General features: G+C 41.5%; 1 protein-coding gene across 3 annotated transcripts in view; it reads right to left on the bottom strand.

The window, feature by feature from the left end:
* The window catches only part of LOC127582385 (dedicator of cytokinesis protein 7-like), a 151,379-nt gene that overhangs the window by 106,364 nt on the left and 22,257 nt on the right, over positions 1-22,758 (bottom strand). For all 3 annotated transcript variants that reach the window (XR_007958109.1, XM_052037571.1, XM_052037572.1), the window contains exons 8-14: positions 18,509-18,575; positions 16,578-16,718; positions 13,182-13,262; positions 12,040-12,199; positions 9,464-9,561; positions 7,555-7,648; positions 6,545-6,707 (exon numbers count right to left, since the gene is read on the bottom strand). Coding sequence is in view for 2 of the 3 variants with exons in the window: in XM_052037571.1 (XP_051893531.1) it covers positions 6,545-6,707; positions 7,555-7,648; positions 9,464-9,561; positions 12,040-12,199; positions 13,182-13,262; positions 16,578-16,718; positions 18,509-18,575 (804 nt within the window). In the remaining variant the exon portion in view is untranslated. The remainder of the gene's footprint in view (positions 1-6,544; positions 6,708-7,554; positions 7,649-9,463; positions 9,562-12,039; positions 12,200-13,181; positions 13,263-16,577; positions 16,719-18,508; positions 18,576-22,758) is intronic.

Genomic DNA, 22,758 nt, shown 5'->3' with positions numbered 1-22,758 from the left:
ACAACATAGTGGTGAATGGAGTTACTTTGTAATCAGTCCCTGTCAACTAGTATACAATAGAGCTAAGCACTAGATGGAAAAAAAACAAAAACAGTAGAAAGCTTTTGGATCCAAAGTTCAAAAGTCATCTATGTCCCAAAATACAAACATACAAATTAGGAAGAGTAAGCCACTCTGTCCCTCTGTCATTTAATAAGATCATGGTTGATCTGATTGTGACCTCAACTCTGCATTCCCACCTACCCAGGCAGAGATGGATAAGAAAAAAGTCAAAGACCTTTTTCCTACAATCCATCACCACGAATGGTCCAACAGCAGCATCACTGATTCTGTCTGATTCCTGAAGATCATTGTTGCCAGGCAGTGAGCAACGAATGAACCAGCACAAGACCTCATCCTCTACAATATACCTGCTGCAGATGCATCTGTTCATGGCAGCATTAGAAAGAGTAACCACCACAAGAAGGAACTCGGACCAACTTGGGTATCTTATACCCTGTGTCCAACACCCATTTATCAGATGTAGACTCATGTCCACTCTACACTACCCAGCCATGAGTTCTTCACCAACAAGGGTATTTATGGTCATCCTTAGTTGTCATGAGATGGCGTTAGCTCTTGAGGAACTGCTGCCAAAGGTCTGCTATAACTAAACTGTTTTCTAGGCTCCTTCGATATTGAATGGAAGGATTTTGGGGCGGGACCTCAGTGTATGTCCAAATATCCCTGAAGGTGACAGCACAGGTAGATGAGGTGATGAAGAAGGAATATGGAATATTTGTCTTCATTAGCCAGGGCATAGAACATAAGAGCAAAGAGGTTATGGTGTAACTTTACAAAACATTGGTTAGGCCACAGCTGGTGTACTGTGTATAGTTCTGGTTGCAAGACTATAGAAGGGATGTGATTGCACTGGAGACCATACAGAGGAGATTCACCAGATGTGTTATCTGGGATGGAGTTTATGATAAGGAGAGACTGGATAGGCTGGGTTTGTTTTCCTTAGAGCAGAGGTGGCTGAGGGGATCCTGACAGAGGTATACAAAATTATGAGGGGCATGGATTGGAATGGTAGGAAACTTTTTAACCATGGCAGATATATCTAAAAGTAGAAGGCAGAGGTTTAGACTATGGGGTAAGAGGTTTAGAGGGGAGCTGAGGAAAAACTTTATCACCCAGAGGATGGTTAGAATCTGGAATGCACTACCTGAGCTTGTGGTAGAGGCAGAGACTCTCAGAACAGTTATCTGAATGAGCAGTTGAATCATCATAGAACAGTACAGCACAATACAGGCCCTTCGGCCCAGCGTGTTGTGCTGACCTTTAAACCTCGCCTAAGACTATCTAACCCCTTCCTCCCACATATCCCTCTATTTTAAATTCCTCCATATGCTTATCTAGCAATCTCTTGAATTTGACCAATGTACCTGCCTCCACCACCGCCCCAGGCAGCGCATTCCATGCCCCAACCACTCTCTGGGTAAAAAACCTTCCTCTGATATCTCCCTTGCACTTCCCACCCATTACTTTAAAGCCATGCCCTCTTGTATTGAGCATTGGTGCCGTGGGAAAGAGGCACTGGCTGTCCACTCTATCTATTCCTCTTAATATTTTGTACACCTCTATCATGTCTCCTCTCATCCTCCTTCTCTCCAAAGAGTAAAGCCCTAGCTCCCTTAGTCTTTCCTCATAATGCATATTCTCTAAACCAGGCAGCATCCTGGTAAATCTCCTCTGCACCCTTTCCAATGCTTCCACATCCTATAATGAAGCGACCAGAACTGGACACAGTATTCAAAGTGTGGTCTAACCAGAGTTTTATAGAGCTGCATCATTACCTTGCGGCTCTTAAACTCGATCCCTTGACTTATGAATGCTAACATCCCGTAAACTTTCTTCACTACCCTATCCACCTGTGAGGCAACTTTCAGGGATATGGACCCCCAGATCCCTCTGCTCCTCCACACTACCCAGAATCCTGCCATTAACTTTGTACTCTGCCTTGGAGTTTGTCCTTCCAAAGTGTACGACCTCACACTTCTCCGGATTGAACTCCATCAACACAAAGAAGGCTGCAGACCAAGTGCTAGTAAATGGGATTACAAGTTCTTGATAGTCAGCATTGGCACGATGGGCCAAAGGGTCTGTTTCTGTGTTGTTGGACTCCATGACTTAATAACATTTTTGACTGTGGGCCCACTGGAAATTTAATAGCACCTGAGGTCTAAAGTGTGGGACTCAACTGAAATGGCCTGACCTGAGGAAAGGCCCTCGTGTGCTGCACCAGCGCAGAGTATGCCAAAGGATCAGATCAGGGGGATCTAGGGAAAGAGGGGCTGGGGATGGAGAGGAGTTGTGGATCAGAAGGGATGTTGGGGTGAGCATTGGTTGCCTGTGATCAATGGTGATGGAGGGGGAAAGGAAGCCATTCAGGACTGGGGGTTGAGTCAGTAAGTGGTGATCACTACCAGTTTGGAGAAGTGGGTAGTGATTGGTACCATGGTGCTGCTATCCTGCGGAGGAGAGCTGGCAGGAGACTAATTGAGAGATAATCTGGCCAAGCTGATATCCTAATCCTAGGGTCAGACCTGCTCCAGGAGGTTCCTTCTAAATCACATGCATTGCACTGCGAAGTCCTGTAACCTGCAGAACCCAGTAGGTACCCATGTGCATGTGAAGAAGCTATGCCCTCCATTTTCAGATACCTCTCCTGTGGGGAAAAATTTCCTACCATTTACGCTCCTTATAATATGTTGCATGCATCTGTTGATATCCAGGAACATTTGCAAACTCACAGAGGAATGTGGAATAAAAGTCATGGCCCATGAGAACCAAGCTGCAAGCCCCCAGTACTTGTCCACAATCATTTTGTCACAGAAACTGACTAAGCATTGAAAACTGTAGCAGTAAATGATCAATATCTTGACATAAATCCAATAGTTATTGAAAGTTATTTTAGCTCAGTGTGGAGCAACTTGCTCTTATTAATGCAACTTCAGGATTCAAGTTAATAACCACAAGATGGCAGAAGCAAATTAAATACAGCTGCTGAGAAGTTCAACCTAATTATATCGTAAGTCAATGGAATGAATTTTGGAGCAGACAGTATTTACAGCACACTGATGCTACTTTATAATATGTTTAACTTTACTGTCCTGGGACGAATTTCCAGGCAAATGTGCTGGAAGCTCGCCGATGCAACAATTAGCCCCAAGGACCGGCAAAGTCAAATCAGCTAGTAGAACTGTTCTCAAGTGTGTATTCCACAGCAGGAGTAGGTCATTTGGCCCCTTGAGCCTGATCTCATTGTGACCTAACTCTGCATTTCAGTCTATCTGTAGTAACCTTTCAAACCCAGGTAACTTCTATCTACTCAAAATGCCCAAGTGGAATACATCAGGTGAAGAAAGCACCACACTCAACTTTGGTCATGGGGTATCCTGTGAGACTGACCACTCAGGACATCTCATGCACTCTCTGGGCCCCCAGTGAAGAACAAACTCTTGGCTGAAATACCAGAGGAAATCAGTGTCTCTGGAAGCTGTAACTCCATTGATAGTTCACACTAAGAAGTTAGGAAAGGATATGCTTGGTAAACTAAGAAGAATTGATAGAGTGGAATTAGTCTCTCCCGTCAGGAACCTTATGTCGTTTTTAATTTGATTCCTAAATGTGTTTACACCCATTGCCTACCCAGAGCACAGTATGAATCCTGGTAGATAGCTGTCATGCTGACATTGAGCAGATTTCATGGCATTCCAGTAATGTCTGAAATTATTGATTATTATATTGGTCTTGTAGCTGGAAAGTAAAATGGTTCTGTCATGAGGGAAATATTCTCTGTTGGAGATCAGAAATCTTTCCATATTTGCAAGGAAGTTTGAAAATATATCACAAAGGTATATTAAACAGATTTTAAACAAGAAATGTTTCTTTTAAAGAGAGCACTTCTCAAATTGGTTTCATTTTCCCGGTTGGTTACATAATCTCACTAATGTGGATTACTGTATATAGCTCTTGGTATAATGAAGTACACCTTTTTGTGGAAGGGGTGATGGGGCAGTAGGGAGAGCAAGAAGATGTTTGGTTGCTATTGGCATCAAGACCCAATGAAGATGGAGGTATAGGTCAATGTACAAATCACTGCAGGGCATGGCACAGGATGTATGAGTGACATCTGTGGGACTAAGGGGCAGTTTCCTAGTGTGTTTCACAAGAGTAAGAATTACAATGGAAACCATCTAAAGGGAAGACGGTTCATCAGTTCTCCTTGCTAATAGCCAACAGCTGCAGTCCTACCACCACTTTGGCAGCACTGACATAGAGCATTAAAATTGGGTTTCTGCAAATCAGCACAACTCAGAGACACCAGCTCTTAGCCATCAGGATCCTCAATTCTCTCCTCAGTTAATTGCAAGGAATGGGAAGGCACTTCTCCTTGTGTGACACAAACCAGCTACAACTCTAATTGTTATGCAGCCTTCCAGCGATCATCATATGGTGAAAATAACTCCTTCACTTAACTCGTATAAGGAAATCATCACTGCACTGAAATTTCTTCATCATTGGAGGGATGAACAACACAATAAAGGAAGGATTGTTCTGCACTTCGAGGCTCTCAGTCAACATCACCACAAGACCAGCCCCTTAGTGCCACAACCCACTAGTGGCTGGATGACAGAGCTGTGCAATCGTTTCCCAGTTAGCATATTTAACATAGGGGGCAGGACAACCATATCTTGCCATTAAACTGTTCACTTTCAGTCAAAGTTTGTTTCTCTTCCAATTTGGGACCATACCATCAAATGATTTGAAAAGCCACTAATACTGAATGCACCATAGTAATATGCAAATATACTTTAATCTAAATATGCCCTGTAACATTTTAATCTAACATGACGCAACCATAGCCTAACCATTTTGTTCTCCCCGTCCTTTTTGCTCTCTGCAACTTAAAATCCTTGGTTTATAGTAGGCTGTTTGCTTGATTAGATCCACATACAGAGAGCAAAATTCCAGTAGGTCAGATTCTGTGCCAAGTGCAGGTACTTTTCAGCTTCAATTAATCAAACATTTCAAATCCATAGTATGGCCAGATGTCAATGTAATCTCAGTGTTCCAAAGTAATGAAAGAAAGATATTAAACATTCTTTACTCAATAATTTCCTAACATTTCAAATTATCTAAACCATTGGAAAATCAGCTCCAATAAAACATGGAACTAGCTACTGATGCACCTTCATGAGAAGGATGATTTAAGAAATGTATTCAAATATTTTTTGCCATTCAATAATCGTTAATGCAGGAATGTTCTTTAATTAAGCAGAGAGTAAATTGGACCAATTAGTCCTGAGCTTAGGTCAGCTTGTAACTGATCACTCAGATACAACAACGGAAAGCTCACCAATTCCTCTCCTTACCTAACGTCACCTTCCAATATCCATAAACCCACAGCTCTCATTTTACACATCTCCTCCTCCCCACCTAACAGGACCACTTCCCCTTTCTTCCATCCCCACGCACTACCTTGCCTCTCTCCTCCTCCCCTTATAATGTTATAGTTTTACTGTTCCCCTAGTAATGGCATCTCTTGCAACCTACCTTGTCCCTTCCCCTCTTCCCTGATATTGTGACTCTCTTGCACCCCCCCCCCCATCCTGCTGTGGGTGCTCAGTGGGAAGGAGGGTTCAAAGTATTGGTGTTTTCAGTCAACAACCTTTCATGGTTGTTGACCTGGATCTTTGGCTCTGGTTCTTCCTCTACAGATGCTGCCTGGCCTGCTGAACATTTCCAGCCTTTTCAGTTTTTGTTTCAAATTGTCAGCACCTGCAGGCTTTTGCTTTTCAATCTCAGACTAGTTTTGATATAACCTTATTACTCCACAGTTATGGCCTGATTTGTTGGGCTTTTTCGGCATTTTCCTTATTATCAGGTTTCCAGCATCTGCTGTGTTCTGTGTCTTAGAGTTCCAGCATGATTTTTTTTGTTTTTATCCTCTATTCTCCCTCTGTTTACACCTCCAGACACCCTCTCTTGGATCCCACTTCATCACTAACACTCCTCCCTACCCCTCTGCATGTTTTATAAACATTTTCCAGTTGTGATGAAAGGTCTTCGACCCTTACTGTTTAACTCTGTTTTTCTCTCCATAGATATTGCCTGACCTGCTGAGTATTTGCAGCATTTTCTGATTTTGTTCCCCCAGTAGTGCCATCCACTCCATCCACTACCCCAAGTACTGCCGCAATGCACCCTCAGTAATGCAGGCACCTACTCCCAGGGAATCACCTCCTAGTTTTCCAGCCTCCTACCCCCATCCTTCACCTCCTCCCAACTCAACCACTTCCACAGTCATGAGCAACACATTGACCCTGGCTACCTTGAAGTTCTCAAACATTAAACTTTTGCATGTGCCACAACCTCAAGCATTAGGGTGATGTCACAGGCTGCCAGAAAGTACCGGGACACCACACAGAGTCACCCAAATGCAAGCTTTTTCCAGACTGATTCAGATGTATGAACTCATTTGGGATTGAAAGCTTACCTATACGTTGTATGTGGAATGGAAAACCCTGACACAGGGAATTCTAAAATTTCCAAAGTTAGATCTCTGTTCTCCCTGTTGGATGCCCTTACTTCCAAAAAGTCAGGGTTGAAACAGAAGGCCGGTGCTTCATTAACGTGGGACACATTGAATCGAAAAATTCCTTCAAATTAAAAGAGAGAATCTTGTGAACACATATTCAAACCAACATTCAGGCCAGTCCCACTAGCACAAGCACCCATGCCCCATCATCACCCCAGATGGTCAGCACAACACCCCATCAACACCAGCACCCAATCCCACCAGCACCCTAGTCCCACCAGTACCCATCCCTACCAGTACCTAGTGTCCCAGTCCCACCAGTGCCCAGCACCTTTAGTAACAGCAGCTGGCTCCACCAGTACCCAGCACCCCAACTCAACCGACAGCCAAGTCCCACCAGCACCCTACCCCCATCAGCACCCAAGCTTCACCAGTATCCCAGCCCCACCAGAACCAGCACTACAGCCCAACAGCACCAGCAATGCCTCCACCAACAGCCACAATCAACCCCACCAGCACCCATATTGAAAACAGATGGCTGAACAACAATGAATCTCCCAATACACCAGTATAGTAGTGCAGTGGAGAGCATGAAACCAAGCTAAGAGGATGCCTCCAGGTGAGTTTTCTCAGTAGTTTTTTCCTTACTTTTCTTATAATACATTTTAAGATACACTTGGCTTTATAAAGAAAGGCATTGCAAATGATACCCCCAAGCCCAGTCATACAAATGTCCAGGTCTCCTGCTCCAGAGCACAAGGTTTACAAAGACCATTGCAATACACTGCATGGTTTCGGGACAAGGGAAGGTACAGCAAGGCATGGGATTCCCAGGGATCAAGGAAAAGTACTGCAGGATGTGATATCTCCAGGGAACTCTGGCAGTAACTGGAATCTCCAGGGATCAGGAGGATGTGCTGAAGGTTGTAAGATTCTGAGGCACCATAAACAACAGTTTTAACATTTACCTGGAATCCTCCGTTGTCGCCTCAGTAAAGTAGATGTTTTTTTCTCATCTGCGATAAACTTCATCAGGTCTTCATCACTTAGTTTATCTTCCTCCTGGATAATGCAAAGGATCCTTTATCCAAACAATCTTTCTCTGAAATTCTGACAATGGATGACACTGAAGGGCTGCCAACCAGGCTGCAAGAACCAAGACAAACCACTAAACACAATAAGGCACTGCTATACTTCTGGGCTTCTCCTGTACAATCTTTCCCAGTGGGGCAAAGAACAAAATATGGGGTCAATCGTGAAGAATTTAAGCCCTAGGAGAATGCAAATGATTCAATATGTGCCTAGATTTATGAAATGAGTGACAATGATGGGTTAAATGTGACAGAGGCTGTTTCTGAGACTGGGCTCAAGATTGACTAGTTGTTGAGGGTGGTGTGTGGAGGGAGAGTAAACAGAATATTCATTGAACAATTATTCCACATATACAATAGTGTCAAGAGATTAAACCTCTCAGAATGGGCATCTGCACAGGTTCTTTGATCTGAAAAACTGAAATCATCAGAAAGCTTATTTCACTACATATTAAAAAGATCAAAACTTTCTGTGACCATCAGTTGACTTTTCAACATTGATAAGTTGTAGTGAAAAAAAACAAGAACTTGCATTTAATTAACATCTTTATACATCTGAAAGAGTTCCACAACCAAAGAATTTTTTTTTTAAATGTTGCATCTGTTGTAATCTAGAAAATGCAACAAATAATTTGTGCAAATGAGGTCCTGCAAACAATTTACTCTCCAGGTGAGGCTGGGGAAGGGCAAGCAATGGCATGAATACCAGGGAGATTTCCCCCCCCTCCCTCCCTTTCCTCACCTGCACTTCTTAAAAATACAAGCATTGAATCTTTTCCAACCAACAGACAGAGTTAGGGTTAATGCATCTCTGACAGTGCAGACTTCCTTCCTGCTTAGAGGTTTAGCCTGGATTTGGGCTCATAAGCTGCAGAACTTTTGTGACTCAGAAACAAGGAGCCTGTCACAGCCATTACCATGTGCTCCTCTGTTGGGATACATGGTGGGCATAACATTGCAGAAAGGGCAATGATTACTTTTTGTAAAGTTGTCACCGCTGTTATATCATTAAATAAAGCAACAATTTCCATTGTCCAAGCATCTTCAGCAGACAAAATGTCCCAGTGTGCATCTGAGAGGTCAAGAAAACAAATGCTGAACAAGAGAAGGATACATTTGTGGAGGTGACTGAATGCTTGACTGAAGAGGGAGATTTTAAGGGAAGTTAAAAGGAGAAGACAGCAAGATTAGTTGGGGAAGTTAATCCAGAACTTGAAACCTTAGAGAATAAAGGCATGGTGCCAATGGAGAAGGAAAAGGGAAATGAACAAGGGATGATGGAATGGAGAGCTCAAACAGCGTAGGAGCCAATGAAGGAGTTAAAGAGAAGAACAAGAATTTTAAATTTGAGTTGGGAAGTGAGAGCCTCCCTTCCCTCTCCTCCCACTCCATAAGCAATGTAAGAAACAGGAGTATTTCTCGTGCTATGAGCTTGGGACAAAAACAACAACTAGGCAGACACCAAATCACCCCAAAGTCGGTTCATTGGTTTAGGTGGATGAGGTTTGCACTGCTTGCTCTGTCAGGAAAACTCTCAGTCCAAGTCCACTGAGCAGGCTTACATACAGAAGTGTTGGCTGAAGACCTAGAGGGGAGTGAACTAACACCACCTTAAATACAAACACACATCCATTCAAAGTTGTAAAGCCACAGAAAGGTAGAGAAACTGACTGAAGAGGAACTTTTGCCTGAAACTGGAAGCAGGTCAGTAACCCACTGAGAGCAAACTGTACATTAAATACAGACAGTCTGAGATGGAGTGTATGACACTGTGCAATCACTATACCTGTTTATTGAACACGTGGAGATTATACTGAATGGGTCGTAATAAGGGGATGTTGCACTTGCTGTCCAGTGAATGTGAACGCACCTCAGTCCCACTGCCTGCATAAAAACACAAAGGACTATTTACAGGAACTAAACACCATTACATTTCTCAATCTTGAAGATCATGAGCTATTTTGTTATATTGTAAGGAGCAATAGGGCAGGATTAATTGAACAGCACTTTCGGCAGAGACAGTGCAGGAATGATGGGCCATGTTGGTCTTTATGTGTTGGATCATTCTATAACATTAACCTACCTAAGTGAGTGTGAAACTGATGGGATTAGCTGCAAAGCTCAATTTGCACCCTGTCCAACAGTGAGCAAAATCAGGTCGGGTTTTACAATATCCTGGCTGAATGGGTTAGGTTAAAATTGCACCATTATTTGGATTAACAACTTCATCACACATCTAGCACCAGCAATGTCAATGACAACAATGACAGCTTTCATTTATGTAACACTGTTAATGTAGCAGAGAGGAGAAATACATTTACATTCTCATAGTACTTTGTGGGAGAACCCAGTTAAGCACAATCCAGCTGGTTAATACTTGGATGACAGGCCACCTGGGAATATCAGGTGTAGTTGGTTCACTACCTGAGAAAACAGATGATCCAACACAGACTGAACGCAAGTCCTAACTAGAACCTGCCATCCTGTATATGCTAAAAGTGTAGCAAAATATTCTAGAGTACTCAAGGGCCTCACCGGTGAAAATGTTGATACCAAGCCACAAAGGTGATGGCGTGAGGTGATGGCATGGATCCTAATGGCAGAGCCACTTTATGGCGGTAACTCATTGTCTAGCCCACATCTGAATGCTAGATCTGAACCTCTGAACAAAACAGAACTTATCAGATCTTTGTATAAGTTCTAGATTGGAATCTTACCACCATGGGCTAAAGGTATTGAATCTATGGTGGAGCCACTTTCAGCAACTATGCTGAAACCATGGTATCCAAATCAAAGAAATACAAACCAATAAATTACGCACCAAGCCTTCCCTTCCCAACCTACTTCTTCCAGCAGTAATCTTCCTCCTCCCTGTACCACAACCAAATATCATTTATCAAGAATGAATCTAGACTGGAAGTACTGGACTAACAAGCTTGATGACAATCAAAATTAAAGCTCTTCTTGTCCTCACCCAATATATAAAGACAGACAAATACAGTGGCACCGAGCAATAACATTTACACACACAAGCACGAGTAGGCAATAACACAAATGCAGACTGATATGAAGGCAGTTAGGAACTCCAACTGATTATTGCCTTCCCTGGCAGAGGCCAATTAAGAAAAAAAGAACAAAAATGGAAAGAGGAGTCGTGCCTACTCGATTGTTCAATAAGACCCCTAGTGCCATTTCCCTTCATAAATCCATATCCCTTGATTCCAGTAATATTCTTAAACCTATCAAGCTTTCTTGGAAATATTCAGTGACTGGGGCTCCACAGCCCAACTGGGTACAGAATTCAAAAGATTTACTATCTGATGAGTGAAGAAATTTCTTCCACCTCAGTCCAAATGGCCAAATCCTTATTCTGAGATTGTGCACCCTGGTTCCAGACACCCCAGCCAGGGGAGAAAATCCTCTCTGCGTCTACCCTGTCAAGTCGCAGAATAATTTTGTACATTTCCATGAAATCACCTCTCATTATACTAAACTCTGAACCTAAGTTGATGTCCTCACATTTTTTCACATTGTATGCCATCTACAATGCTCTTGCCCATTCACTTAGCCTGTCTATATTGTCTGAAGCCTCTCTGTGTCCTCCTCACAACACACACTGGCATTCATCTTCCTATCATCAGAAAACTTGATATATTACACTCCATCCCCCATCCATTGAAATAGATTGTGAACAGCTGGGGCTCAGCACTGACACTTGTGGCATCCAACTAATCACAACCTCCCAAGTTGAAAATGACTCTTCCCACTCACCATTTTCTCCCCACTAATCAATCTCCAAACCACACGTGTATTTTCCTACAATCCCATGTATTCCAATTTTGTTTAATAATCTCTTCTGTGGTACCTTATTGAAGATCTTCCAGAGGTCTAAGTACACCACATCGACTAGCTTGCCCCTCTCCCCTAACATTCTGCCACATACATCATCAAAAACTCTCTTATTTGTCAAAGACGATTTTCCTAACATAAATCCACGTACACATTGCCCAATCCTATTATTGTTATCAATTTGCCCTGTTTCCATTTTCTTTGTAATAGATTAGAGCATTTTCCCAACTAGTGACATCTAACTAAATGATCTATATTTCCCCATTTCTTATCTCATTAGAATACTTTCTTCCAATATTTGGGATCTATTCTAGAATCCATAGGAGTCTGACAACCTGTGCATCCACTATCTCATCAGTTTTCTCTTTCTAGACCTAGGCCCTGGGGATTTATCGGCTTCTGGATAATTAATTTCTACAATACATATTTTAAATTAATGCTAATTTCTTTCAATTCCTCATTCGTTCCATACCTCAAATGAACATTTTTTTTTTCCCCTTTGGATTAGATTACCTCCAATGTTGGCTTCCCTGTCCAGTGAATTCTGGGATCCACTAGTGGAAATCAGGCTCATGAGATCGACAGCCGCCCAGGCAAAAGGCATCCGATAGGACTTCAGGCGTTGGCAGAAAGAAGCTGCCTGGAACCGAAGCTTTCCAATTTTTTCTTTACTCTGGAAGGTATTTTAAAAATGTTAAGTTCAAGGGTTTTGTTCAAGACCAAGAGGAAAATCTACAGGGATAGCAAAAGCCCAGCAAAGACCACAATAAATAGACAAAGGGCATCGTGTTGAGCAGACAAAGCAACCCAGCCATAAATAATCTAGTGGTAACACACTTGCTTCTTGGTCACAACCTTTCTGAGTTCAAGGATACTGAATGTGGGTGACAGAAAGTGCAGAACTGATGGAATGCTGCACTGACAGAATGCTGCTTTTCAATAGCAATATTAACCTGATGCCCATTTGCCCTTCCAGGTGGACAGAAAAGATCCCATTTTATTAATTTTAAGACAAATGAATTCTCAGAATTGTCCTGGGCAACCAACGTACAAAACAAGATGTCACATTACCCTGTGTGGGACACTGCAGTGTGTAGTTTGGGCACCACATTTCCTTCATTACAACATTAAGCTCAAAGCCCCATCTGCGCTCTCAGCTGGAGGTATAAAATCGCATGGTACTGTTTACAAGAGGAGCACATGGGTTATCCTTGGTGTCCTGCCAATATTTATTTTCAAGGAAACCTGCACATGATGGTGTTCCTGTCCACATGCTTCCTTTGGCCTTCGTGGTGGCACAGGTCACAGGTTTGGAAAGTGCTGCTGGAATAGCCAAGTCGAATACTGCAGAGCATTAATGGGAGGTCCTGTAGCCAAAGTACGTCTTTGGATGGGAGGATGAATGCTTTAAAGTAGTTGATGTGACATCAATCAAGCAGGCTGCTTTGTCCTGCTTGATATCAAACTTTTTGAATGTTGTTATAGCTGCACTCATCCAGGCAAGTGGAGAGTATTCCCTCATACTTGTTACATGCCTTGTAGATGCTGGAAAAGCTTTGGGGAGTCAGGAAGGCCAGTCACTTGCCACAGACATTCCTTTAGCGCTGACATGGGGGAGGAGGAAGCGTGGGGTCTGGGAGATTCCTGTCACGTACCTTGGCTGTTTCACACTCTTTAATGGTCATGTATGGCTCAGCACACTCAGCAATGCTGCCCTGCTGAAGGACCTTCTCCACCTGCAGGAAACATAAAGATATGATGAATGTAGGAGACATGGAAAAAAATGAACATCAAAACAGAATATACACAGCCGGTCTGGACTCCCATACACAGTCTGAACCTTAAGATGGTCTGGGTCAGTTGGGTTCTCACTCACATTGGGAGGTGGAGTCTTGGATTACTAAAGCTGCCATCCTTTGAATGAAATGTTAAGATAGGACCCCATCTATTGTTCAAGTAGCTTTTAAAGAGCTCCAGCAAAGAATGAATGAATGTCATGTGGTTACAAAGGAAGGTTTGTTTGAAAAAGGAGCACAAGAGTACAGAGAAGAATCAGAGGAGGAACACATACAATCATAATTTCCCATCCTATTGTTCCCATCCTCTCATAAGTTCATATGTTCCTATTACATAACTTTATATTTGCATGACTCAAAAGAGACTAAATTTTTCCTATTTTTATTCCATTTTTTTCCTTTCACGTTTGATTTATTATTTTGCACTATGTTCACCTTGCCTGATCATATTACGTTTTTCTAAATGAAACATTATCTCTTAAACAATGAACTCATTTTCATAGCTCACACTACGAGATAAAAACCAAACAAGTCCATTTGTATTTTTTGTGCCAAGGTCCTGAGCAGTGTGCCCATAAATCTACCTAATGACTGGTATCAATACATCCAGCAAGATAAATTATTTTTCTTTTTAATCAAAATGTATCACCTCAAATTTAATGACATTTATGTTTTAGGACAATCTCACCTTACCAAAATAAAAATGAAATGGGCTTGTGATATTTTAGGTCACATAAAATACGTATATACCCACTACACGGAGGCTGGTGAGTATATGGAATGAGCTGCCAGAGGAAGCTGTAGAGGCAGGTACAATTATAATATTTAAAAGATGTTTAGACAAGTACATGGATAGAAAAGGCTTAGAAGGATATGGGCCGTATAGTTCGGATAGACAAGTTGGTCGTCATGGATGAGTTGGGGAGAAGGGCCTGTTTCCATGCTGTATAATTATGACTCTATAACTCTGAATAGGAAATTGGAATAGAACAGAAGAGGTTTTGAAATGAAAAACAGAAAACGCTGGAAATATTCAGCAGGTCAGGCAGCGTCTGTAGGAAGAGAAACAGAGTTAATGTTTCAGGTTGAAGATCCTTCATCAGACCCGGAAAAATGAGAAAACAGATTTGTTTTAAGTTGCAAAGAGGGTGGTAAGGGATGGACAAAACAAAAGGAATATCTCTAATATGGGTGAGGCCAGGGTTGCCAAAGTGATTCCAACATTTACAGAGCCACCTGGTTAATAGATTAATGAGGGCAGTTTAAAGAGAGAGAAAATGGAGACGTAGGGTCCTAAGCCTGAACTGTCATCTCTTCTGCTCTCTGCACTGACACTGAATGCTTCCAGCATTTTCTATCTTTGTTTCAGATTTCCAGCATAGAACATAGAAGAGTACAGCAGGAACAGGCCCTTCGGCCCATCACGTCTGCGGTGATCAAGATGCCAAATTAAATAATTCCATCTGCCTGAATATGGTCCATGTTCTTCTATTCCTTACCTGTTCATGTGTCTGTCTAAGTGCCTCTTAAATGTTGCTATCATATCTGCTTCCACTGCCTCACCTGACAGCACATTCCAGGCACCTACCACACGGTGTGTAAAAAAAACTTGCCTCACAAATCTCCTTTAACCTTGACTCCTCTCGCTTTAAATCTATGCCTTCAATATTTGACATTTCCACCCTGGGAGAAAAACTCTGACTAATTACCCTATCTATGCCTCTCATAACCTTATATAATTCTATCAGGTCATCCCTCAGCCTCTGACGCATCACAGAAAACAATCCAAGTTTGTCCAGCCTCTCCTTATAGCTGATACACTTCAAACCAGGCAATATCCTGGTGAACATCTTCTACCCACTCTCCAAAGCCTCCACATGCTTCCTATTATGTGGTGACCAGAACCACACACAACATTCCAAATGTGGCCAAACCAAAGGTTTATACAGCTGCAACATGACTTCTTTTATACTCAATGCCCTGACTGATGAAGGCAAGCACGTGGCATGCCTTCTTTACCACTCTATCTCTTTGTGTTGCCACCTTCAGGGAGCTATAGACTTGCACCCAAAGATCCCTCTGTACATGAATGCTCTGAAGGTTCATAATGCATCTGCAGATTTTTGTTCCAATATTTTAATGGTATATGGTTTGCATCAGAGAGAATCAGAGCATCCTGAGACTTTACGAATACCACTCTAAGATGCCAGACTAGCTCATTCTTGATGGAAAAACCCACCAAATGAAGTTTATACATTGTATTGTTGTTCTGATCTAGGTCTTGGTCAGATTCAAACCCTTTTCTAAAAATCATCAGAATTGGAAAAGCGAGAAAATAATCATGCTTAAAATTGCAAGCAGAAGAGAGGGAATGTCTACATTAGGGTGAAGATGAATGTTTTCTTGGCAACAGTTACTTTAAAAAACAGAAAAGAAAAAAAAAGAAACACATTGAAACAGAAAGTTACAGCCACATCTATGAAGAAAAAAAGGATTATCCAAAATTGTTAAATTAACTACTAAATCCCAAGAGCTATAATGTGGTCAGCTGGAAGATGAGATGCTATTCCTTGAGAGAAAAGGTTATGGGGAAGCAAGTGGGAGAGTCAGCATGGACAATGGGCTGAATGGCCTTTTCTATGTCTTAAGGAAATATGAAAGTAATATGGAAAGTTATGTTTGGCATCACTGGGGCAACGTACGCACTAAAGACAAGAGATATCAGAATGAGAATTGAACATAGAAATAAAGTGGCAGAAGACTGGAAGGCTGATCTCTAAGGAAGAAGTATCCCATTGGATAGGGCATTTGACAAAGTTCTATGTTAAAGAGTATTAATTAATCCCTAAGCTGTGGGTGTACAGAGTAAACCTTCGAGATGGATAGGAAATAAACTTGAAGCATTTAGAACAATGGACAATTGTTCGATGAGTAATATGAGAGTACAAGTAGTGCAGGGGGAAGTGCCAAGGCTGCTGTGTTGCAACTAATTAATCCTGCTTCTAATTTAAATCATTGGCTTGTGGCTTTAAAACACAATACAAATTGTTTCAATTTCTCCAGGGCAACAAACTAAATTGTTTGTCAGAATCAGAGGTGACAAATCATAAAATATGTAAGCAGCAAAACAGAAAACTTAACAGAGAATATACGACCTCACAGACAGAAAAGAAAATATGGTCTATGTATGTTCTAAAGCTCTTATGGTCATGTGTTTATCCAGAAACCTGGTAATGGTTCTAATACAGACAGTACCTTGATGACCAGGTAGATTTCAGAAGAGGGCTGAGTGATTGAGAAGATGGCCTTTTTGAAGTAAGATGGATCTTCATTGTGTGTCTGGATAATTTCTCGAAATTCTTCAGAATTGAGATCCAAGTGAAGGTTTTCTGAAATCTATGAAAACAGAACAGATTATATCACAGTGTAGAATTTAATGTTTAAAGTTATGTGAACAGAGACTTATTATTAGGCTATTTAATTGTTTTTCCTCAATAGCTTAATCAGAGACATTGGAAAAAAAAGCATCCCATGGACAGCCTATTCCAGGACAGTGCCAATTAGGCAACAGCAACTGGACCACTGGGATTCTGTGATTGACACGTCAGCCACAAATGTTTGAAGTAGGTCTTACCTACAGGAAAGTAGCATTATTAATCAATGCAAAATCAGCTAGAACAGAATTGATATCAAAATTGTTCATTGATTAGTACAACATTCCAGAAACAGATATCACTCAATACTCTCAAACTTGTCTTCTTCCTCCAATAGCAAAATACTATGGATGTTAGAAATCTGTAATTAAAAACAGAGAATGCTGAATATAATCGGCAGGTCAGGAAGGATCTGTGGAGAGAGAAACAATATGAACCTTTCAAGTCGATTACCTTTTTATAAGATGACATTCTAATGAGAGGTTATTGGCCCAAGATGTTCCTCTCTCCACAGATGCTGGCTAATCTGCTATTTCCAGCAATTTCTTTTTTTTATTATTTTACTTTCTTATTTGCTTATTTCTTCATAAACACTTGATACTTCCTTGCTTTCACGATAACCAATCGCCCTTCTAATCATCTTATTAGGTCACCAAGTCCTGTTACCCAATATTTCAGTTAATATAGTATAACTCAGGGGTACAACAGAGCATACAGCCTCCAGTTTACTGGATAGATGATGTACTGCACAAATATTTACTCAGCCTTAGACTCAGATTGTAAACTGACAAACAGGTTTGCTCACTCCCTTCATGCCATCGTTTGTGATAATGTCTTCAGTCATCTAAACTATAAGCTGTGGAATTCCTTCCCTAAATCTTTCCTTCTCTCCCTTCCTCTCACTTTCTTTAAAACCATCTTTAACCAAGCTTTTAGACTGCTCCTAAAATCACCTTTGTTAGGTCTAATATTTTAGCTTGATATTATTGAGCATCGTGCTATGTTTAAGCTGCCATAAGGTAAAGTTCTAATTGCAAATGGACAGTAATTGGTGCAAGTAATATATGTACAGTAATGACAAACTTAACCCACCTCTTTGAAATCTCTAGACTGACAAAGACTGCTGCATGAACTCCTTCAAACTTGATTTCACAATATTCCTTAAGTGGCTGTATGGTCTCATGGAGCTTCAGATACTCCCCTCATTTCACCAAGCTTTACTAAGAGCTATCTTGCATTAAGACCACCAAAAATTTTAGCCTCAAATTGCCAAGGAGTGAAAAAGGAATTGAAAACTACACCCAGAGAACCAGTCATGCACAAGATAATCTGCATTTGAAAATCCAGTGATATGTTCCAACTGTTTTGAACAAGCCATGACAGAAGGATATCAACACTTATCCAAATAGTTATCCAGCACAGTGCTGACATTCTCTACATAGACCATTTCTGACCACAAAGGATCAACCTTGTACGTACAGTTAATATACATGAAATGCACTACATTCTATTGGACTTTAATGGCATTAACTGCACAAACCACTGATAATTTCTGCTGTTATCAATTAAAAATAGTCCACTACAGGCAAGCCGCTTAAATTTTGTCTCTCATGAAGCATATTTGGCATAAACAAAATGTGCAGAAATGGCAGGAATCCTGGCTTATGGTCCAAGTGCTGAATCTCAGGAAACCAATGGGAACATCCAAACCTCTCAAAGCCTCCAAGTTCACTGAGTGTCACTGATAATCACCTTTTTCCTTTCCTTTAAATCATACAAAGCTAAAGTCACAAAGAGCGGTTCAATTTCGATTTCAAATCTGCAAAGAGAGAAAAACATGGTGTAATTTTGGACAGCAGTTATCTTATTTATCACATTGTGTGTTAACATGTTGAGGAACTCATTTTTCATTATTAGGTCATGAGGATTTCTTGAGAACCACATTTGTAGAAATATTAAAAGCAAAAGAGAGAAATCTGGCTCACCCAGCCATTGGCTCTCCGAAAATGGAAGACAGTTTCCATTGGTTTATGTTGGCTTTATCAGCACAATCCAGGTAAAACTGGCTGAACTAGCTTGAGAGGTCAGGGAATTTTAAAAGATAAGTCAAGCATAAATATGATCTTCAACACCAGTTTAAGTATCACCTTGCCTCAAGCCAGCGTTGTCCTAACACCCTCAAATCATAATATTGAGCTGGCAAGCTTCTACCGATTGTACCCAATTGAGGAAGATCTTCAAATGGCTCTCCATTTCTTGGGCATAAGCATTTTAAAAAGTTTTTACATGTTAAGAGAAACCTAATTTACCAAGAAACTGACAGGTATGCCAATGAAACTAGTAAGTAGTTCAGTATTGCTTTCTAAGTCATTGTCAGTGACCTAAAATCAGGCTACTTACAAACCGAGGGATAAACACTTACTGAAAATGCTAATGTTTTCAGCCGTTTTAACAAATCTGCATCAAGTTTCTGGTCTTCAGTACATCAGTGAATATTATATAATGCATAGAAAAAGGAAACATTACACTGCCCAATTGCACTGGTTCATGGACAATGTCATATCTGTAATAATCCAAACACATTTGAGCAGAAACTCAAACTGAAGTCTAACCAGTTTAATTTCAAGGGTAATTTTCCTCCAAGGCAGAAGCTTATTCCTCCAGGTTTATTTCAATTTGAAAATATTTTCCTGCCATTGACAGTGCACATCATCTACTTCCTACCTCCAGCTCTGGTATAGGCTTTGTGCAGGCTCACAATGTCCGTCCAAAATCCATCTTTTAAAAAAGTCAGTAATTCAAATGTGGTTTTAACAAATAAAATGACTTAAAGGATCAGATTTTTGTCTAAAGATGGATTTTCAATCTATTTATATCTGTGAGTTTATTGTTAAATTAACAAGAGTTTTAAACTACAAGAACATTGGTAATGGGGTCGTGGGTTAGATTTGGTCAGGATATCTGTACAGAATAGAGTTTTTTTCAAATAACATTAAGGGTGAAGATAACAAGGTTTGTTAAGTGGCTTATTTTGAATTTTTTGAAATATTTTGAAGTGGCTTAACTCAGTGAGCTCAGCAGGAGTAAGAAGTCGGAGCCAAATTCTCAGGGAGTGGTTGCAAATTCCAGTGGCAGCTTAATCGACTGAAACCATGGCAGAGAAAGCTGAGAGAGGAACAGGGACAAGTTTTTGACTTCCTGCACAGCTGATATAAGCAGGAACACAACCTAGTATTAGTTTATTATTGTCACATGTACTGAGATGCAGTGAAAAGCTTTTGTTTTGCATGCCATCCAGACAGATCATGCCATACATGATTACACTGAGGTAGTAAAAAGGAAACAGAATGCAATATTTAGTGTTGCAGTTACAGAGGAAGTGCATTGCAGGTAGACAAGTAAAGTGAAATGGCCATGACGATAGGTTGGGAGATCAAGAGTTCAAGGGTTCATCTTCTAGCATGTGAGAGGTCTGTTCAAGAGTCTGATAATAGTGGGATAAGAAGCTGTCCTTGAGTCTGGTGGTTCGAGCTCTTAGGCTTTTGTATCTTCTGCTTGACGGGAGAGGGGAGAAGAGAGAATGACCAGGGTGGGAAGGGTCCTTAATTATGCTAGCTGCTTTCCCAAGGCAGAGGGAAGTGTGGACAGAGTCAATGGATGGGAGGTTGGTTTGTGTGATGGACTGGGCTGCGTTCACAACTCTCTGCAATTTCTTGGGCAGAGCAGTTGCCATACCAAGCTGTGATGCATCTGGATAGGATGCTTTCTATGGTGTATCTGTAAAACCTCAACCTCAAGTTCAACCTCAACCTCAAATGAATATCTGATACAACAGATTAGACCTCCATCCTTAATGTTTTTCAGTTCATTTCCAGAATGCAGACATTTCTGCCAAGGCTAGTACTTATTGCCCACCTCTAGTTATCCTTGAACTGAGAGGTTTTCTGGGCCACTTCCAGAGTCAACCACATTCTCAATGATCTGCAGTCATGTTTAAGTCTAATTGTGTACATTGGCAGATTTGCTTCTCTGAAAGACATGAGTAAACCAGATAGATTTTTATGACATTTGGTGGTTTCATGATCAATGATACGGAATGATCTTCTATTCTAGATTTGTTAATTCCCCAGGTGCCACAGTGGGATTTGCACAAGTCCCTGATTAGTCAGGCCACTGGGTTACTAGCCTCTTAGCAATAACTACTATGTTACAGTATCCATAGACATCAAATACTTTCAGAAAGTGCCCATTAGAAAAATGAATTATTTTCTCTGAGAGTTAGTGCAGCACCCTTTTTACAGAGAACAATATAATTAAAATAGCTTGAAAATCATTTTACAATTGGCCATTTCTCAGTAGACTGAACATCAGTGGTGCCCAGCTACTTTTGTGGGGAGTCAAGTTGGCAATCAGACATTGCGCCCTTTATGGAGTCTCTTGGTGGAGCAATAACTACCTACAATTTCCATGCATTCACACTAGGAAATCTGGGCACCGAACCTTTGCCAGGTTAGATGTACACAATTTCAATGACTCCATTCATTTCATTGGAAAGAATGGCTTTGACAGAGGAAGGTAAATTTCAGATAATTCGTATCATGAACCTTATTGATAAAAAAAAGTTCTGAACACTGATTTTTTTTCATGAACACCACAGAGATTGCAAATTCTAGAATCTGGAACAAATAACAAGAGCACTGGAAGAACTCAGTGGGTCAGTCAGCACCTGTGGAGGCAAGAAGTATAGGTCAACCTTTTGGGTCGAGACCCTGCATCAGGACTAAGAGGGAAAAGGAAAGATTGCCAGTATATAGCAGTACAAGGGAGGGTGGGGTAGAGGCTGGTAGCTGATAGCTGGAACCTATTAGGGAGGGGATGACAGGCAGATGGAACCAGATGGGGAGAGAGGACAGGAAAAGTGAACAAAAGGGAGAAGAAAACTAGGTGGACAGGTGAGGGGGATGGGTCCCTGAAATAGGAAAATTCAGTGTTCGTACCATTGGGTTATAAGCTACCCAAGTGGAAGAAAATATTGCTCTTCCAGTTTGTGTTTGGTCTCTTCATAGCAATGGAGAAGGCTGAGGACAGACAGATTGGTGTGGGAGTGGAAGGAGACCGGAAGCTCAAGATAGCCAATATTTTCAAGACTTTTTTTAAATTCTTTACAAAGCTTAATTTTTTTCAGTTGAATTATCAAGTGTAGTGTGGCTAATTTCCAATAGTTTTGAATATTCTTCAATGCTTGTGACTACTAGAGGCATTCAAAATCCTTTGATAGGTTTGACTTCTGGTACATATGGTGATGTGGCAATTCAGAGGCAAGACCTGCATATGACAGAGAGGTCCTGCACTTCACAGAGCCTCACAAATCAGGAGGCAACTTTCAGGGATCAGGCTGCTTCTGCAGGCAATGCACTGAAGCAGGTTCAACTGAACCATTCCTTTGGTCAGTTGTGGCTTGCTGACCAGATACCATGTACCATTGCCACAACATTGTCCTGCTACATGGAAGACAACCACAAAAATATAGGAGCAAAGGAGATATCATAATATTCAGTTTGCACAATAGGTGGTTTTATTGTCAAAACCCCCAACATCATAATATATTACAATTGGATAAAGGATGGTAAACTCTGATTATAAAGGATGCTCGGCCCACTTATAGACTCCATGCAGGTGCAAATGCAGATCAAAGGATTTAGATCAGAGAGAGGGAGAGGGGGGGAGAGAGGGAGAGGGGGGAAGAGAGGGAGAGGGGGGAAGAGAGGGAGAGGGGGGAAGAGAGGGAGAGGGGTGAAGAGAGGGAGAGGGGGGAAGAGAGGGAGAGGGGGGAAGAGAGGGAGAGGGGGGAAGAGAGGGAGAGGGGGGAAGAGAGGGAGAGGGGGGAAGAGAGGGAGAGGGGGGAAGAGAGGGAGAGGGGGGAAGAGAGGGAGAGGGGGGAAGAGAGGGAGAGGGGGGAAGAGAGGGAGAGGGAGGGAAGAGAGGGGGGGAAGAGAGGGAGA

This window comes from Pristis pectinata, chromosome 24 (genome assembly GCF_009764475.1).
Source record: "Pristis pectinata isolate sPriPec2 chromosome 24, sPriPec2.1.pri, whole genome shotgun sequence".
Classification (NCBI taxonomy): Eukaryota; Metazoa; Chordata; class Chondrichthyes; order Rhinopristiformes; family Pristidae; genus Pristis; species Pristis pectinata.
Note: the sequence above shows the minus strand (reverse complement) of the source record. Positions and strands in the feature narration are given on the sequence as shown.